The 19,267-nt window shown below is 59.9% G+C and overlaps 1 protein-coding gene across 1 annotated transcript in view; it reads left to right on the forward strand.

The window, feature by feature from the left end:
• The window catches only part of NKAIN1 (sodium/potassium transporting ATPase interacting 1), a gene marked incomplete at both ends in the record, with an annotated part of 32,745 nt that extends 18,633 nt beyond the window's left edge, over window positions 1–14,112 (forward strand). The window contains 5 exons of the mRNA XM_082494034.1: window positions 7,610–7,747; window positions 7,952–8,032; window positions 10,273–10,470; window positions 11,252–11,312; window positions 14,027–14,112. Of these exons, the coding sequence (XP_082350160.1) occupies window positions 7,610–7,747; window positions 7,952–8,032; window positions 10,273–10,470; window positions 11,252–11,312; window positions 14,027–14,112 (564 nt within the window). The remainder of the gene's footprint in view (window positions 1–7,609; window positions 7,748–7,951; window positions 8,033–10,272; window positions 10,471–11,251; window positions 11,313–14,026) is intronic.
• Between the last annotated feature and the right edge of the window lie 5,155 nt (window positions 14,113–19,267).

Here is a 19,267-nt window from a genome sequence, read left to right on the forward strand (position 1 = left end):
TCCAACCTAAATCATTCTATGATTCTATTATTTTTTTCCCCTCTTTGGGAAAAAATTTAGGGGGGGGGAAATATCCCTTTCCCCTGCCCGCATGGCTCGGTGAAGACCCTCGGAAGGGTGATGGGCAGGTTTGCTCCTGCCTGCAAATTTCAGAGCACCATCCCCGGGGAGCTGGCAGCAGAAAAGCTGTGGGTTTGGTGATGTGGAAAAAACCCCATCCCCTAAAAACCCCCTTTTTCCCAACCTCTGACACCACCCCACCCCACCCCCCCGCCCCCGGGGGCATCTTCTGGCTCCTGGTGCATCACCCCCTCCGCAAAAAACCTGGAGCAAGAACCCATCGGGGATGGCGAGTGTGCCGCTTCGGTGCTGGAGCGTGGTTGAGAATCCCCCTGGTTGTGGGGTGTCCCGTTTAGGGGTTCACCCCTCTGCCCCCCCCCCCCCCCCAAGTTGGGACCCCCACAGGCTCCCGGAGGCCCGTATCCAGGTGCTGTGCCACAGCGCTTCCCGCCCCACCGAAAATCGAGTGGTTGGGGATCGGCACAGGGCGCAAGGTACTGCCACGTACCCACGCGTGACGGCACATGATGCGTGCGCCCCGCTCACCTACGCGGGTGATGCCCCCGCGCCCCGTCCCGGCGGGGGCTGGGGAAGGGGCGGGGGGGGGGGGGGGAGGCAGGGCTGGGGGTGGCTCAGGGGGTGCAGTTTGCAGGCAGAGGGTGAGGGCAGGCAGAGGGTGACCATGAGTGCAGGCAGGTGGTGAGTGCAGGCAGGCACTGAGTGCAGGCAGTGAGTGCAGCAGGCGGTGAGTGCAGGCAGACAGTGACCATGAGTGCTCGCAGGCAGTGAGTGCAGGCAGACGGTAAGGGCAGGCAGAGGGTGACTATGAGTGCAGGCAGGTTGTGAGCGCAGGCAAAGAGGGAGTGCAGGCAAGTGGTTACCATGAGTGCAGGCAGGCAGTGAGTGCAGGCAGACAGTGAGTGCAGGCAGAGGGTGACCATGAGTGCAGGCAGGCGGTGAGTGCAGGCAGACAGTGAGTGCAGACAGGTGGTGAGTGAGTGCAGGCAGTGAGTGCAGGCAGGCAGTGACCGTGAGTGCAGGCAGGCAGTGAGTGCAGGCAAATCGTAAGTGCAGGCAGATGGTAACCATGAGTGCAGGCAGATGGTGAATGCAGGCAGGTGGTGACCATGAGTGCAGGCAGACAGTGAGTGCAGGCAGATCATGAGTGAGTGCAGGCAGGTGGTGAGTGCAGGCAGAGAGTGAGTACAGGCAGATGGTGAGTGCAGGCAGGCGATGAGTGCAGGCACTGAGTGCAGGCAGATGGTGAGTGCAGGCAGAGGGTGACCATGAGTGCAGGCAGGAGGTGAATGCAGGCAGACAGGGAGTGCAGGCAGGTGGGGAGTGCAGGCAGATGGTGACTATGAGTGCAGGCAAGCAGTAAGTGCAGGCAGATCATGAGTGCAGGCAGGTGGTGAGCGCAGGCAGGCACTAAGTGCAGGCAGTGAGTGCAGGCAGGCAGTGAGTGCAGGCAGATGGTGAGTGCAGGCAGGCGGTGAGTGCAGGCAGGCAGTGAGTGCAGGCAGACATTGAGTGCAGGCAGATGATGAGTGCGGACAGACAGTGAGTGCAGGCAGGCAGTGAGTGCAGGCAGGTGGTGAGTGCAGGCAGGCAGTGAGTGCAGGCAGAGGGTGACCATGAGTGCAGGCAGGCCGTGCGTGCCCACGTGCTGCCTCCTCCTGCTGCCAGCTCTGTTGCCCTGCGCACACCCGCTGCCCGCGGGATAGGGTCGGTGGTCATTAAATGCATAATCACATACCCGGGAAAATCACTGCGTGGGCACAGGGGGTGGCACAGCTTGGGATGCAGCTGGGGGACGGGGGGGGTCACTTCCCCGTGTCCCCAAACCTGCTGCACTCTGGGGTGATGCTTTGGGGTGGGGGTGGGGGGCTTTGGGCTGGGCAAGAGTGTGATGAGCAGGGATGTCCCCACAGCATCGCCCAGCACCCAACCGGGGGGCTCTGTACCTTTGGGGAGGGGGGTCAGGGAGAGACGGGAGGGACCGTCCTCGAGCAGGGTGGAGGGACCGTCCCCCCTCCCCCCCAAGAGATGACCCCTGGCCAGCGTCGGAGCGAGCTCCCATCTCTCACCACCCCTTAATTACTGAGGCTTTAGGGATGCGATAATATATTTATGCGTCTGTGTCAGCAAACGTGTCATCTCCATCTCAGGCGAGGCGAGAGGACGGAGCGCAGGGAGGGGGGACAGAGCCCGGGGGAACCGGGGGCCACAGCCAGGCCAGCGTCCTCGCCCCGGGCCCTGGTGACACGAGCGTCACTCGCCCCGGGCACCGCGGGAGAAGGACGTGGATAAATGGTCCCTGCAGTTGCCAGGACCACCGAGCACCCAGACACGTGTGCCCTGGGGTCACCTGTGTGCACAGGTGGCCGTGTCCTCCTGTCCCTTCAGTTTTGGTGGTAATTAAGTAATTAATGGAAGTCTCTAAGAGCCATCAGGTGTGACAGATATAATGGGAGGATCTGCTGCCATAAATCCCAGGCAGGGACCTGGGCTGGGCTGTGGTGGCTCCAGCCTGTCCCCGGTGGAGATGGCACTGGGCCATGCTGGGATCTCGTGACCACCCTGTGGATGTGGTGTCCATCTTGCTGTGCAGAGGGAGGGCTTGGTGCCTGCAGGTAGCCTGTCCACTGCCGTGTTACGGAGCGGGGCAGGGTTGGTTTTATCCCAAAACCAGAGGGTGGGATGCAGTAAGAGGTCCCCTCCGACATCCTCATCTTTAAATTGGAGGGAGATGTGGGTTTGGTAGATAGCCCGTTAGATGGTTAGGGAGTTGGCTGGAAAACTGTGTCCAGGGAGTTGCAGCGAATGGCTCAACGTCCAAGTGGAGACAGGTAACGAGTGGTGTCCCTTAATGGTCCATACTGGGACCAGTACTATTTAATATCTCCATCAGTGACGTAGACAGTGGGTGGAGTGCACCCTCAGCAAGTCTGCAGATGACCCCAAGCTGAGTGGGGTGGTTGATGCACTGGAGGGATGGAATGCCATCCAGAGGGACCTGGGCAGGCTGGAGGAGTGGGCCGAAGTTCAACCAGGCCGAGTGTGAGGCCCTGCACCCGGGACGGGGCAATCCCCGGTGTCCGTGCAGACTGGGTGAGGAACGGGACTGAGGGCAGCCCTGTGGACAAGGGCTTGGGGGTGCTGGGGGATGAAAAGGCGGACGTGAACCGGCAACGTGCACTGGGAGCCCAGAAAGCCACCGGCAACCCGGGCTGCATCCCCAGCAGTGTGGCCAGCAGGGTGAGGGGGGGATTGCGCCCCTCTGCTCCACTCTGGGGAGACCCCCCCGCAGTGCTGTCTCCAGCTCGGGGGTCCCAACAGCAGAAGGACACGGAGCTGTTGGAGTGGGGCCAGAGGAGGCCCCGGAGATGCTGGGAGGGCTGGAGCCCCTCTGCTGGGAGGACAGGCTGGGAGAGTTGGGGGGGGTCAGCCTGGAGAAGAGAAGGCTCTGCGGAGACCTTAGAGCCCCTTCCAGTGCCTAAAGGGCTCCAGGAGAGCTGGGGAGGGACTCTGGATCAAGGAGGGGAGCAATGGGACAAGGGGGAATGGTTTTAAACTGAAAGAAGGGAGATTTAGATTAGATATGAGGAAGAAATTCTTTCCTGTGCGGGTGATGAGCCCCTGGCGCAGGTTGCCCTGAGAAGCTGTGGCTGCCCCATCCCTGGAGGTGTTCAAGGCCAGGTTGGACGGGCCTTGGAGCAACCTGAAAGATGCTCAAAAGATGTCCGTGCCCATGGCAGGGGGTGTGGATTAGATGATGTTTGAAGGTCCCTTCCAACCCAAACCCTTCTGTGATTCTATATTGGAAGTGTTCAAGGCCAGGTTGGACGGGGCTTTGAGCAACCTGGTCTAGCAGCAGATGTCCCTGCCCATGGCAGGGGGGTTGGAGTAGATGGTCTCTGGTGGTCTCTCCAACTGAACCCGTCCTGTGATCCTCTGATTGCAAGAGGGCAAAAATGGCAGCTGCTGGGCAAGATTTCTGGTGTAATACTGCAGTGGGTGGGAGGATGTTGGGTCAGGGATGCTCTTCCTGGTGCCCAGTGCTGCCCAGCTGGGATGCAGGAGGGATTTCCAACCTCAAAATATCAAATCTGGTGAGGATGGGCCATGAGGGAAAGTGCTCCCTGGTGTCTGTGCAATCCTCCCGGCGCAGCCGGAGCGGAATTCCTCTCCCATCTTTGTCACAGGGATTAAAAAGGACTGGGAAAACCCCACCGAGAAACGGGATGGGTCTGAGAAAGGTGAAGGTGCCATAACCAAGGGGTCATCTGAGGACAGGCGAGCTCCTTCCCATTTGAATTTGGTGCCAGCACCCTTGAAAAAACCCATTTTTCTATGATTCTATGATTTTCCTCCAGCTCTGCCTCGCCGCTTCTGCCTGCCCAGAATCCCTGGGCTGAGCCCCGGCAGCCCCCTGTCCCCACGGGGCTGTGCACGCGTCCCCTCCTGCCGCGGTCCTCCCTGGGGACTGCCATGCACCGATGCCACCCGATCCCCTCGTCTCGCCCGCTTCGATTTCTTGATTAAAATAAAATCATTGCAGGCAACGCGTTTCAATTAGCAGGACTCTGATGCGCGCCTGCCCCCGACAAATTGATGTGATTTGCTGCAAAGGGAACTTTTGGGGCTGATCGATAAACTAGAGAGTGTTTAATTAAGAGGGAGCCCTAAAACTCGTTGCATTGATCAGCCGCAGGTTTATCTTAATTAGCGGCAGGATGGTGTGTTGTTCCTGGCCCCGCGCTCCCAGGAGCATCGTGGCTTCCATGGTGGAGCAGCTGAAAAGGGGAGAGCAAGGGTGTTAATGAGGGTGGGTCATTAATGGGGCTGCTATTAGCATGGGAAATAGCTCTTAGGGGAGGAGGACAGCTTGGGGAGGATGCTCTGAGCTCTACAAGTCACCTGGGTTTGGGGAGGGGGGGCTGGATGCCGCTGGTCCCCAAGACGCTCAGAGGTTTCTTACGGAGCGTGCCGGGAGCTGCGGTTCTTGCGCCGGGAGCTCACGGAGCTGCTTTTGCTCCGTTTAGAGCCACCGTTGATGACTTGGCTGGCAGTGGCTGCATGAAAGGCCGGGGTGTCCCCTTCGCTGCTGGGGGACAGCTCACTCCCAAAGGATCTGGCGAGGATGCTCCGGGTGCTGGACCAGCCTGGGGTCGGCAAGCGAGCAAGCGGCGAGAAGCGTTTGGAGCAAGCCAGGAGCATCGGGCTGAGCTGAAAACTGTGCTCGTTCAGTCCCGTGCGAGGATTGCCAGAGCTGTGCCACCCACTGCTCCCGGAGCGTGGCCGTGCCTCAGTTTCCCCACTTGCGCAGCCGGGCGGAAGGCGGCTGCCCTGCCCTTGGGATGCCCTTGGGGCTTCGCAGGCGGCAAGTGCCGGGGGAGCTGAAGCCTCGCCGTGTTTCTGTTGTGTCTCCGTATTTTCCTGAACCGTAAACAGGGGATCCGACGAGGCTGAAAAACAGACGATTTGCTCTTCGCATGGAGGGGATAAACTGGAATAACGGTGCGCACAAAGCGGCATTTTACCTGCCGGGGTGGCTCCGGCAAAGCTTTTCGGTGCGATTTGCAGCCTTCCCTCATCCTCAGGGAGACCGTGGTGTTTGCCCCTAATTTTGCCTCTCCTTGGGATGAAGAAGGATTGGGTTTGAGCAGGCTTTTCCCCAGCTCCTCTCCCAGCTTGATGGACTGGATTTAAGGAGCCGTGCAGTGTCACAGCCCCCGGGTGTAAGCCCATCGCTCCGGCTCGATGGGATGCTCTCGGAGCCTCTTCCCAGCCCCATCCCTTGGCTCGGAGACTCACCGGTACCCAAAACTCACAGCCTTCCCATCTGGCTCCTGCTAAGCAGCTCTGTCAACAGCCACCAGATCGATGGATGGCTATAAAACCCCGAGCACCACGCTCTTTGTATCATTTATTATTTACATTCCTCAATTTAAAAGATTTACGGCCCGGTTGTAAGTATATTCCAAAGGCTGTTTCCTCGGAGAGTTTAAATAGCAGGGAAGTGAATTAAGCCTCAATGCAAACAGCTTTGGTCCCGACCCTGCGGATCCGGGGGCTGCCGGGGGCTCGGCTGCTCCAGGGCTTTGCATTGCCTTTAATTGAAACCGGGGTCCTGCCGGCACAGATCCAGCAGCTCCTATGACAGGGAGGAGGTAGGGGATTGGGATAACCGCCATCCTCGGCTCTGCCTTTGGCTTTCCACCCGCTGGCGGGATGGAGCTGGGCTGAAAAAGATGGTGATTTAAGCCCTCGCTGAGCCAATTCAAGTGAGGGGGTGATGCTTGATGGATGGGGAAACTGAGGCACGGCTGGCAGGCGCCCGCACAGATGCGTTAGCCGTGCCTCATCCTTGCGAAACACTTCGGGAAGGGCTTTTGCCACCTCATTTCTCTCCAACCCCCCCCCTGTAATTAGGACACATTAAGTTGGGCTGGATGGGCAGGGACGCTGCGAGGCCCCGGGGCAGCCCCGCGGCCATAACCCCCGTGGGAGCTTCAGGGAGGGATGTACAGCTTGGTTTCTCCTGCGATTTTCAGGATAAACTCCCACTTCTCTGCCAGGAGGAGAGTCATTGCAGCAGGAAGGGAAACTGAGGCACGGTGCCGTGGGGAGGACTCGGGGCCCAGGAGTTCGCAGGGTTTATTGGACGAATCTGGGGCACCTCAAAGAGCAACGAGACAGGGTTGGGCTGTCAGAAAGGGAAACGTAGAGGTTTTTTGGTTTGCGATGCCGCTGGTGACACATCTCACTGCAGCCCTGTCCCCGCCCCTTGGGGAGTGCAGTGTCCGATGCACCCCAAAGTTCCCTAAAAGTCCCCTAAAGAACCATAGCCTCGTCAAATCTCCATATTTTAACTTAAACCCATCAGCGAAGGCTCCACGCTCCTCCCTCCCCTTTTCTACCACCTTTCTTTAAGCTAATCCAGTAATTAAGAGTAATAGACCCTGAGCCACCAGCAAATAGAGCCATAAATAAGCGCTGGGATAACAGGCGGATCACACCAGCTACCATCCCTAATTTTGCGTGCCGTGCGATTTATTAAGCTGCACCACGTCCTTATTTATGGATTACAAACGGTAACAGCGGTCAAACCCCAATGGCATTAAGTAGGGGAAGGCACGCGATGAGTCGGACAGGACGAGCAGAAAAATCACTTGTAAAATATGGGGGGACCCCGTGCATGACCTGAGCAGGAGGTTTTCCCTGGATAAGCTGAGCTCAGGGCTAAACCAAACCTGGAGGGTGATTTTTCAGCAGTGCCCGAGACCTGAGCGATGGGGAAACTGAGGCAGGGGCGACAAGTTGACATCTCCCTGCTCCCCCTTCTCTGCTCCAAACGTTCATAATAACCCTTCGCTCGCCGCTGCGCATTCCCCCGCCGCCGCCCAATGCATCATGCAGACGTTTCAGCCTATTGCGACTAATTATCCGTAGGATTTACCATTAATTACCGGCTGCTCTTTGCCTTTAGCATCCCAGGAGCTGCTGCGGTGACCGATGCTCCGACCCTTCCTTTGCTCTGTTGCAGGTAGCCGCGCTGGAGAGGCAGATCTTTGATTTCCTGGGCTACCAGTGGGCACCCATCCTGGCGAATTTTTTACACATCATGGCTGTTATTTTGGGTATTTTTGGGACCATCCAGTACAGATCCAAATACCTCATGATGGTAGGTACCGCTGCGGATGCTTGCTGCCCACGTCCGGGTGCAGCATCGTCACCCCCCCAAGGATGGCTCAACCCTAAGTCCCCTCCCGTACCCAAACCCCAATCCCTGCGGATCCAGCAGGATCCAGCGAGCCGGGCGGAGGAGGAATGGAGCGGGGAAGGTCGGTTGGGCATGGCATGCCCTGACCGGCTCTTTTCTCGGCAGTATGCGGTATGGCTGGTGCTGTGGGTCGGCTGGAACGCCTTCATCATCTGCTTCTACCTGGAGGTCGGACGCTTGTCGCAGGTAACCACCCCTCCCGGCACCCCCGGCTGCCTCCTCTTCCTCCCTCCCTCCATCCTCCTCCCCTCCATCTTTCCATCCTTCCCGCTCTCCTGCCGCTTGCGTCCTCCTCCTCCTTCCCCTGCCCCACAGCTCTGCCCCCCAAAAAGGGACCCAGAGCCTGTGGGTGTCCCCACCCTGGTGGCAAAGCACCCGCCTGAGTGCTGGGGGTGCCTCCCCGGGGGGTCCTGGCTGCAGCACCGAGCACCCCAGCGCGCGTGGGACGGACAGACGGACGGTGGCGGTGACGGGGGGGGAGGCTTGGAAGGAGAGCAAAATTAATGAGGCCAATGAGTTGGGAATTGCACGGAATTGCACCGGTGGGGCCTCGGCGCTGCCGGGGTTTATGGGGTGCAGAAATCGGAGAGCATTGTTTCCTAACACGCCGATGAGGGGACAAAGCAGAGAAGGGACACGGGGGCGAGCAATGACGGGAAGGTGTGGGACAGGTTCTCCTGCAGCTCAGCTCGCGGTGCAGGCAGGGGTGGGCAAGGCAAGGGGGTGGGAGGAGGAGACACCCCACCCCACCCCCACCCCCGCTGCAGATTCCCAATTTTCTGGGGTGTCCTGGGGCTCTGCAGGCGCTGCTTGGCCCCGGAGCACCCGGCAGCCGCGTGACAGCACCTGGACATCATTAATGGCTTTGAGAAGTCATCCTGGTGGTGATGGAGGTGGGGATGGGAGCGGGGCTGTGCCTCTCCGCATCTCTACGCCCCATCCCGGGCTATTACATTATAGCTCTTACACAAAAAAAAGCCAAACTTAATGTAGTGATGGTGCATCACTACATGATTCGAGCATCCTCAGCTCGTGGTCGGGGTACCCGTGCTGAGGACGTGCCCTGCGCTGGAGGATGCTGTTCCCTGCGCTGGAGCATCATGGAGGGCTCCAGGGCACCAGGCTCTGGCTCTCTATGCGGCTGCCCGCAGCGGGGAGAAGGGCTTCCTGGGGGGTTCCCAAGGACGAACCCACCTTCCTGTGTTGCTACAGGACGCTTGAGGCTCTTCTAAAAAGCTGAAATGCCGCATACGCGCAGCAGGCGCGGGGGATGTGCCAGGGGAGGATTCACTCCCACCAAGCGTTTTCGGTGGAAATCCCCAATCTCGCAGTGACGCTGCATAGCCAGGACACCCCCTCTTTGTGTTTCCCAGCACCTAAACCCACATCCTTCGGTTTTAGAAGCCGAAACCCACTTTCTTTCTATTTTTTCCACCCCCACCCACAAAAATCGTTTCGTCCCGGATCGGTGACTTCCTACAAGGGCTGTTCTGGGGGTTTCCCAGCCCCCCCCTGCATGCCCCTGGGCCGGCGGTGCAGAGAGGGGCTGAGAGGACCCTCCATGAGGTGGGTGCTCACCCAGCTGAGCCAGGAGGACCCTCCAGGAGGTGGGGTGCTCCCCCAGCCATGGGGGAGCCCACAAGAGCCCTGTGCAGGGGCTGCATCCGGACCCACGCCACCCCCATCTCCCCGCCAGAGCCGTAGGCAGAGGCATCGGCATCGACCGTGCCATGCTGCCTCCTGGAATCGAGCCCAGACCCCGTCCTGCTGCTTTTATTAAATTCCAGCTTAGCCTCGCGTGAGCCTGCTATGGGGGGAGGTGGGGGGCACTGGGGGATTAGCCCTGTGCCTTTATGCCACCCCGGTGACAGCCCGCAGCCGTGTCTCGCAGCGGGGAGGCTGCTGCCTACTGCACTGCCGCCGAAAAGCTGATGGAGATGAGACAGGGAGAGTCCCACAGCCTGGTAACGGGCTTACGAGGAGGGGGACGCGTGTCAGCAGAGCCCCCGCAAGGCTCTGGGGGGGTGACACCCCAAAGCCATCTCTGCTCTGCATCCCTGGATGATGCCGTGGTCCCGTCTTTCGGATGGCAGGATGCGGCCGGCAGCATCGCGAGTGGCTGCTTCCCCGCCTCAAGCCCAAGCTGCCGCACTGGTGACCGTTCTGTGACATCCGTGATGTCACCTGGGCACTGAGGCGCACTTGGGTGCTGCGTGACCACATGGCCCGTGCCATTGGCATGGGAGGAAGCCGCAAACCCCGGGAACGCCAGCTGCGGGTCGGGGAGATGCTGCATTGACATGGTCTGGCTGGCTGCAATGCTCGCGGGGCATCCTTGGGTTGAAAAAGTCCGTTTTCTGTCCACCTCCCCTGCAACGAAACTCAGCTCCACAATCTGTGCCTCCTCCTCTGCTCCCCTCCCGCAGGACCGAGACTTCATCATGACCTTCAATACCTCACTGCATCGCTCGTGGTGGATGGAGAACGGGCCGGGCTGCCTGGTGACACCGGTGATGAACTCCAACCTGGCGCCCGAGGACCATCACGTCATCACCGTCAGCGGCTGCCTGCTTGACTACCAGTACATCGAGGTAGTGAGCAGCGCCACGCAGATATTCCTGGCGGTAAGGGCAGCTGCCGGCACCTTTCTTCCTCATCCCTCATCCCAAATTGTGAAGCGAGAGAGGAGGGAGCGGGGTGGGCAGAGCCACCGTGGTCCGGCTGGAGATGTCCCACCATCACGCATCCATTTTATAGCATCAGGGGTGGCATTGGCTCAGGGTTGGGTGCAGACAGATCCCGTGCCAGCACCCCGGGGGTGCTGCTGCCCACCCCAAAACCTGGCAGGCGGGGGGCTGGGGACTGCAGGAATGGGGGATTCTCGGTGTCACGCACCCAGGCACTGCATTGCTGGAGCATCAGCCACTGCAAAGGGAGGGTCCCCCCTTCCCTGTGGCTGTCACCCCCATGCGGAGGTGGGAAGGGGACATACCTGGATGCAAACAAAGCCCCTGGGGAGCCTTAGGGGGCTGCAGGAGAATAAAGCTTTAAAGGGAATTGGGGTCCAGAGCAGCTGCAAGGCACCCGCCAAAGGGGCACAGTGGGGGGCTCAGCACCCTCTGCACTGCCATCCCAGTATGGTGCCACCTCATCCCCCCCACCACCCCCAAGAGCCACCACCCTTGTCCCCCCGGTGCAGCTGAAGCCATCTGACCTCACTGCATCCCAAACCAGCAGCCACCGGAGATGGGCTCCAGCACCGCCAGCCCTGATCCTGCCCAGGGTTCCCCCGGGATGCTCCCAGGCATCCACCTCCCCCCACCCACCTCCGTCCCCCCCACCGACACCGCACCGGTCCCAGTGCCCATCACCCCGATAACCGACTTCTCTCCGCCCTGTTCACAGCTCTTTGGCTTCGTCTACGCCTGCTACGTCAGCAAAGTGTTCCTGGAGGAAGAAGACAGCTGTAAGTGCTTTCGCCATCAGTCGTGGGGGGGAGAGCCGCAGCGCTGCAAAATGGCCTCGGCTGACGCCGGCCGGCGCCTCGCCGGGGATGGGGGAGCGATGCTGGGATGCGGGTGAAGGGATCCCTTTAGTTGGCGTTTTTGCCCCTTTATTCCATCCCCAGGGAGGCAGATGCGCTGGGGCAGGGTGGCACATCACACATCACCAGCAGTCCACCCCCCTGCTGGCCTCGGGGAGGGTGCTGCACCCTGGGCAGGGCTGGGAGAGGAGGGGGACGGGGACAGTGAGCCCTGAGCTGTCACGTCTCCCATGGGACTGCAGCACTCACAACCTCTGGGTGCAGGAACGGGACCGGTTTCAACCATGGGGTTGGGATTTGTCCCCTTGTGAGCCCACAAAGAGGTTGAGGTGGTCCCCAGTCCCCACACCACCATCACGGCACCAAGTCCAGCTCCCGCTGAAGTTGGGATGCTCATCCCCGCACGCAGCTGCTCAGGGGCGGATTCGGGGCTGGCATTGCTCTGGCTGCTCCCTGTTGACCCGAATTCAGAGCATCTCCTCTGGGACAGAACATCTCCCCTATATCCCTGATCCAGGGAGAATCGCCTTTGCTGTAAAAAGTCACCTCCACACCCCGATAAATTCATGGTGAGTGCTCCTCCTGGTCCGGATCCGGCCCCATGGGGGCTACGGGAGAGCCGTCCTCCCGTCCACGTCTCCCAGAGCCAGCCATCTCCCGCCTCCCCCTTCCGACAGCCACCTGGGGCTTGGGAATGATGAAATGGGACATATTGCGTCCCCCCCAGCTAGCATCCCCATGGACAGCAGGGTGGCAGTGCCCTCCTCCCCGTCTCGAGGTTTTTCACCCTAAATCAAGGGGAAACCCAGCAATTTAAGCAAAGTTATGGGCTAATTTTTATACAATCTTTATTGCGCTTTCCAGTTTGACAACGGTCCCTGCAAACCCCCCTCCAGAAGCGCTGAGCACCCCGGCCCCAATTAACCAGGCGGTTAAGGCTGGAGCCATCCAACTGCATTAAATGCTCATCTGCCATTAATTAATTCGCGCCAGCTGGCGGCTCCCGGCAGCCCACCGCAGGCAGGGATGTGCCATAACCGCCGGTGCGGCAAAAGCCACCCAGACGCGCTCAGCATCGGGCTCCTTCCCCGCAGCATCGGGGTCGGCATCCCTGCCGGTGCCATGGACCCAGCAATGGGTCCAGGCCAGCCCGGGAGATGCCGGGGGGTTCAGCATCCCCTTTTTTTCCCCCATCCCTGCGCTGCCGGGAACCGGTGTAGCGGAAAAGGAAAATCTCCGTGTGAAATTGGACACTGCCTGCGGTAATAACTTGTTTCTGTAGCCGGGGAGCTGGCAAAAGGGTTTATCTACCGCCGCCGGCTTTGAAGCGTGTTTGCATTCAAACAAACTCCCACATTCAATACACTTTTAATATTAATGCTGCTGGAGCCCAAGATTCAAATGCATCTTTTTTAATGGAATATCTTATTAGATTTGGAAATGGATGGATGGCGTCAAAATTGAGAGCTGGCTGAATATTAAGTCAGGAAGATAAATACGCTGGGAGAACTGGGCTCCCCCCTCGAGCTCACCACTGTTTCTCGGACACCCGTGTGCGAACCCACCCAGATTGCCACTCCGTGGGGATTAATATATTTGTTTGGGGGAGATGGGTTGTGCTACGGCTCCCGTAGTGGCTTGGAAAGCCTGGCTTGGCTGTGCGTGGTGCCCGTCCTGGGCTGGCCAAGCAGCCGGTTGAGGGGTCAGGTGTGGGGGCACATGGGATGATCGCAGGGAAGTTTGGCTGCTCCCAGACACCCATCGCTCCTGCTACATCGAGCCGGGGTGAAGGGCTGGGATCTGCCGCTGCCGTCCCTCCAGCGAGTGCCCGGGTGGTCGTTGGGTGGGTGATGGGCTGGAAAGCGCAGCAGTGAAAACTGATATATTGGTGTCTGCAATTCTCCTAAATGACAGGCTTTAAACGAGATGTAATTCCCCCATAATTCTTCTTAAATGCCCACTCTGGAGACAATAATAGGGTAATTTTACCCACTTTGTCCAGCCTGCAACGCAAGGGCTGTTGTGGTGAGGAGAAGGGAGCCGCAGGGATCTCTGCAGGTTGGTCCGGCTCCTTTCCTATGTTTCTTACAAGCGCTTTCATGGGATGTTGCGGTGACCCAGGATGCTGCGGTGACCTGGGATGTTGCAGGAATCCAGGATGCTGCCATGACCTGGGATGCTGCACTTCCCTGGGATATCACTGCAACCCGGGATGCCGCAGCGACGCAGGATGCTGTTCTTCCCCGGGATGCTGCATTTCCCTGCGATGCTGCAGTATCCCGGGATGCTGCGGTGTCCCAGGATGCTGCAGTGACCTAGGACGCTGCACATCCCCAGGATGCTGCCGGGACCTGGGATGCCGTGGTGACCCGGGATGCTGTGGTGTCCCAGGATGCTGCTGCATACCGGCATGTTGCATTTCCCTGGGATGCTGCACTTCCCCAGGATGCTGCGGCAACCTGGGATGCTGCACTTCCCCGGGATACTGTGGCAACTTGGGATGCTCCACCTCCCCAAGGTGCTGCTGCAACCTGGGATGCTGCACGACCCGTGGGTGCCATCGGGGTGGGAGGAGGCGGGGAAATCACCCCACTGCTCTCCCCAGCTCATCTCGCTGCTCTCCCCCCTCTCCCCAGTTGACTTCATCGGCGGGTTTGACTCCTACGGCTACCAGGCGCCACAGAAGACATCACACCTACAGCTACAGCCGCTCTACACGTGAGTCTGGGCTGGGCCAGGGATGCTCAGGGATGCTCAGGGGTGCTCGGGGATGGTCAGAGATGCTCAGGGATGCTTAGGGATGCTCGGGGGTACTTGGGGATGCTCAGGGATGCTCAGGTGTGGTCAGAGATGCTCGGGGATGCTCAGGGGTGCTCAGGGGTGCTCGGGGATGCTCAGGGATGGTCAGAGATGCTCAGGGGTGCTTGGGGGAGCTCAGGTATGGTCAGAGATGCTCGGGGATGCTCGGGGGTCCTTGGGGATGCTCGGGGATGCTCAGGGCTGCGGGAGCCCCTCCAAGGTGCTTCATTGCACAGTCGTAACCCAAAAGATTTGGGTCTATGAGTCTGCTCGGCCTCAATATCGAGCCCAGAGGCTCTGGCAGGGCGGGGGCTGGGCAGTTTTAGGGAGGTCGTGCCCTTGTTTTGCTTTCTGCTGCTTTTTGTTTGCTGCGCCTTGACACGCCGGGGCTGCCCGGGGGGAGCAGCAGCTCTTCAGATAAGTGCAGCTGACTTTTATTTTTTTCCCTCTCCCTTACCCATTAAGCTTAACTAGATAAACGCTCAAACAAGATAAGGCTGCAAAATCTAAAGGGATTAGCCTCGTGCAGGCTTTGCCGGGTGCCAAAAATTAATTATATTTTAAGCCTTCTATGCAAATTCAAGGGCACGCCACGCAATTAGAGATGCAAAGAGGGGGCTGCGGTGGAACAAATGTATTTGTGGCATTGCTCGGCCCTCCCTGGGTGTTCGGACATAGACAGTCTCTCGTGTGCCCACCCTGATGCATGGGTGTGGGTGAGCACCCGTGGGTGCTGTGCCCCCCCTGCATCGAGCTGGTTCTTCCCCAGGAGCCCCCCCAGCCTTCCGGGTGTGAGTGGGGCATGGCGGGACGGGAGTTTCCCAGCATGGGGACACGGGTGGTGGCACTGGCGTTTCACCGCAGTGTCACCCCGGGGTGGGAGCGGTGCCACCACCCACATCCTGGGGATCAGCGTGGGTGTCCTCCCCTCCCCCAGTGGGATGCCCACCCTCGGGGGGGGGACCCAGGAATGCGTTGTCCCATGGATGGGACGTGGCCCATGGATGGTGTCCCCCAGGGAACACCTTCAGACCTGCCTTGGTGGGACAGGGCGAAGCCACTGTGGCACAGACGGGCAGTGGGGAAGGCGGGGGGGGACGACGGGACCCTCTCCTGCCTGCAGCCTCCAGCAGTGCGGGGGGCACAGGAGGCTTCTTGGGGGCTGCCGGGGGGATGAAGTGGGCCCAGTGCTCCCTGACAGCTGCAGGATGAGTGCTGAGAGCTGCAGCCACTGGGGATATTGGCAGGAATATCAATTTTAGGTGGGGGCGAATATCACTTTTAGATATACAGGGGCCCCAAAAGCTGATGGCAGAGAAACTTGGCAGTGAGATACCTCAGTGGGGTGCAGAGGTGCTGGGGAAATCCCTCTCCTCCCTTTTGGGGAGATGTTTCACCCAGCCCTGTATCCTCTACAAAACCCAACATCCCCCCCTGCCCCGCTCCCCCGGCTGCCTGGGACCTGTTTTGGGGTGATGGGGGGGTGTGGGGTTGCACGGCAGGGGAGTGGGTTGTGTGAAGCCAGGCAGGTACCGGAGCATCCTGTCCCGAGGTGATGCTGCGGACGGTGCTGCCCGGCTCCCCAGCACGGATCCCACCTCCGGCCTCGCTCCGTGCTTGCGACAACCCGTGGGTGGGCAAACCCCAAAGCCCTTTGCGGGCAGCGTGTGCTGGGGGCTGCCCTCCTTGTAATTAGATTGCTTCCTCATTCATAGAATCATAGAATGGTTTGGGTTGGAAGGGACCCTGAAGATGATCGAGTGCCATCCCCCTGCCCTGGGCAGGGACACCTCTCATCAGCCCAGTCCTTTTTAATCCATGTGACAAAGATGGGAGAGGAATTCTGCTCCGGCTGAGCCGGGAGGATTGCACAGACACCAGGGAGCACTTTCCCTCACGGCCCATCCTCACCAGATTTGATATTTTGAGGTTGGAAATCCCTCCTGCGTCCCAGCTGGGCAGCACTGGGCACCAGGAAGAGCATCCCTGACTCAACACCCTCCCACCCGCTGCAGTATTACACCAGAAATCTTGCCCAGCAGCTGCCATTTTTGCCCTCTTGCAATCAGAGGATCACAGGACGGGTTCAGTTGGAGAGACCACCAGAGACCATCTACTCCAACCCCCCTGCCATGGGCAGGGACATCTGCTGCTAGACCAAGTTGCTCAAAGCCCCGTCCAACCTGGCCTTGAACACTTCCAATATAGAATCACAGAAGGGTTTGGGTTGGAAGGGACTTTCAAACATCATCTAATCCACACCCCCTGCCATGGGCACGGACATCTTTTGAGCATCTTTCAGGTTGCTCCAAGCCCCGTCCAACCGGGCCTTGAACACCTCCAGGGATGGGGCAGCCACAGCTTCTCAGGGCAACCTGCGCCAGGGGCTCATCACCCGCACAGGAAAGAATTTCTTCCTCATATCTAATCTAAATCTCCCTTCTTTCAGTTTAAAACCATTCCCCCTTGTCCCATTGCTCCCCTCCTTGATCCAGAGTCCCTCCCCAGCTCTCCTGGAGCCCCTTTAGGCACTGGAAGGGGCTCTGAGGTCTCCCTGGAGCCTTTTCTGCTCCAGGCTGACCCTCCCCACCTCTCCCAGCCTGTCCTCCCAGCAGAGGGGCTCCAGCCCTCCCAGCATCTCCGGGGCCTCCTCTGGCCCCGCTCCAACAGCTCCGTGTCCTTCTGCTGTTGGGACCCCCGAGCTGGAGGCAGCACTACAGGGGGATCTCCCCAGAGCGGAGCAGAGGGGCAGAATCCCCCCCTCGCCCTGCTGGCCACACTCCTTCTGATGTGGCCCAGGATGCGGTCGGCCTTCTCATGGCCGGCTCATGGTGAGCTTCTCGTCCATCAGCACCCCCAGGGCCTTCTCCTCAGGGCGGCTCTCCAGCCATTCCCTGCCCAGCCTGGGGTTGTGCTTGGGGTTGCCCCGACCCGGCTGTAGGCCCCTGCCCTCGGCCTGGTTGCAGTTCATGAGGTTGGCACGGGCCCACCTCTCCAGCCTGCCCAGGTCCCTCTGGACGGCAGTAATCAAGCTCGCTCAGGCCGCCCACACCCGTGGGGCCTCTCTGCAGGCAGGGCCTGGGGGGGACATGTCACAACTGGGACCCTGCCACCACGCTGCCAGCTCCCCATCCGCCCGCAGCCCCCTCCGTCCTACTCCAGCAGCTCATTAGTAACCCCCCCACCTAATTAATGCAGCTCTAATTTATATCAAGGCCCCTCCGCCACCCCGACAGCGGAGGCGGGTCAGGCTCATGGATTCGAGAGGGACGAAGCTTGTCCCCGGGGTGGGAGACACCGGGTCCCACGGTGGCACCCAGGAGGACCTGGGGGTGTGCTGGGGCAGCGGTAACCCCCCCCCGGGGGGGACACAGGGGAGGTCACTGCCACCCCTCACTGGTGAGAGGATGTATGAGGTGCTGTCCCGGCTCAGTGTGGGGGGGATGCGGCCACTCGTGTCCCCAGGGGACAGCGCAGGCAGGAGGGACGCGGCGCTGCTGTCCTGGCCGGAGAAATTAAAGCTTATTCTGCAGTTAGTAATTAGCTATAATTGGATTAACGGCAGGCGCAGGGGAGGGTTTCCACCCAGCGGAAGGAGGAGGATGTGCCATGGCAGCACCCGCTCCTCATCCCCGTGGGTCCCTCCTGCCCGGCCAGGGTGGCACTGGGTCCCCACCTGTGTCACGTCCCCCCCCAGGACGGGGGCTCTCCCCTCCAAAATCCCTCCAACAGGCAGGGGGGAAACACAGGTTGGGAGCCCATAGCTGAGACCGGTGCAGTTGTGACAGGAGTGTGAGGGGGAGAGGGTCTGCAGAGGGTCCCCCCATGCGCTCTCCTGGGGGACACGGGGGTTGTTCCTCTCTCCAGGGGCTGCGCGGGTGCCCCATGCTGCGGTTGTGTGCGGTGTGGCTGTGTGACCCCCCCGGTGTGGTGGGGTCGGGGTCCGGCCTCCCGTGGCACCGCCTCTCCCCACGCACTGCAAAGGTGCACACGTACGCACCGGGGTGCGCAGCAATGCCCGTGCATGCACACATGTGCACACATGTGCACGCATGTGCACGCACACAGACCTGCCTGCGCACACACTCATGTGCAGACACGCTCTCACATGCCCACACACACTCCTGCACCCACCTGCGCACACACATGCACATCTACACACTTGTACACACACGCACATGCCTGCACACACACGCATGGACATGCACACGCCTGCACACACCTGCACGCACATGCCTGTACACACCTGCACACACCTGCACATGCCTGTACATGCCTGCACACACCTGCACATGCCTGCACATGCCTGCATGCACATGCATATGCCTGTACACACCTGCACACACCTGCACATGCCTGTACACAGCTGCACATGCCTGTACATGCCTTCACACACCTGCACATGCCTGCACACGCCTGCACGCACATGCATATGCCTGTACACACCTGCACACGCCTGCACACGCCTGCACACACATGCACATGCCTGTACACAGCTGCACATGCCTGTACATGCCTTCACACACCTGCACACATATGCACATGCCTGTACATGCCTGCACACACCTGCACATGCCTGCACATGCCTGCATGCACATGCATATGCCTGTACACACCTGCACACACCTGCACATGCCTGTACATGCCTTCACACACCTGCACACGCCTGCACACGCCTGCACACACATGCACATGCCTGTACACAGCTGCACATGCCTGTACATGCCTTCACACACCTGCACACATATGCACATGCCTGTACATACCTGCACACACCTGCACATGCCTGCATGCACGTGCATATGCCTGTACACACCTGCACACGCCTGCACATGCCTCTGCACATGCCTGCACACGCCTGCACATGCACAGGGAGCAGCGGTGTGTGCAGCATCCCCCAGATGTCCAGCATCCTGTGGGGACAGGGGGCTGGCAGCAAACTGGGGGGACGGGCAGCATGTACCCCTCTGTGGTCGGGGGTCCTGTGTCCCCTCTGTGTCCCCTCCATGTCCCCTCGGTGCTCACAAGCAGTCGGGGATGGGGGAGTGGGGCAGCCCCAATGGTGATCCCCATGTCAC

The sequence above is a fragment of the Vanellus vanellus genome (genome assembly GCF_965231255.1).
Source record: "Vanellus vanellus genome assembly, chromosome: 22".
NCBI classification, from domain to species: domain Eukaryota; kingdom Metazoa; phylum Chordata; class Aves; order Charadriiformes; family Charadriidae; genus Vanellus; species Vanellus vanellus.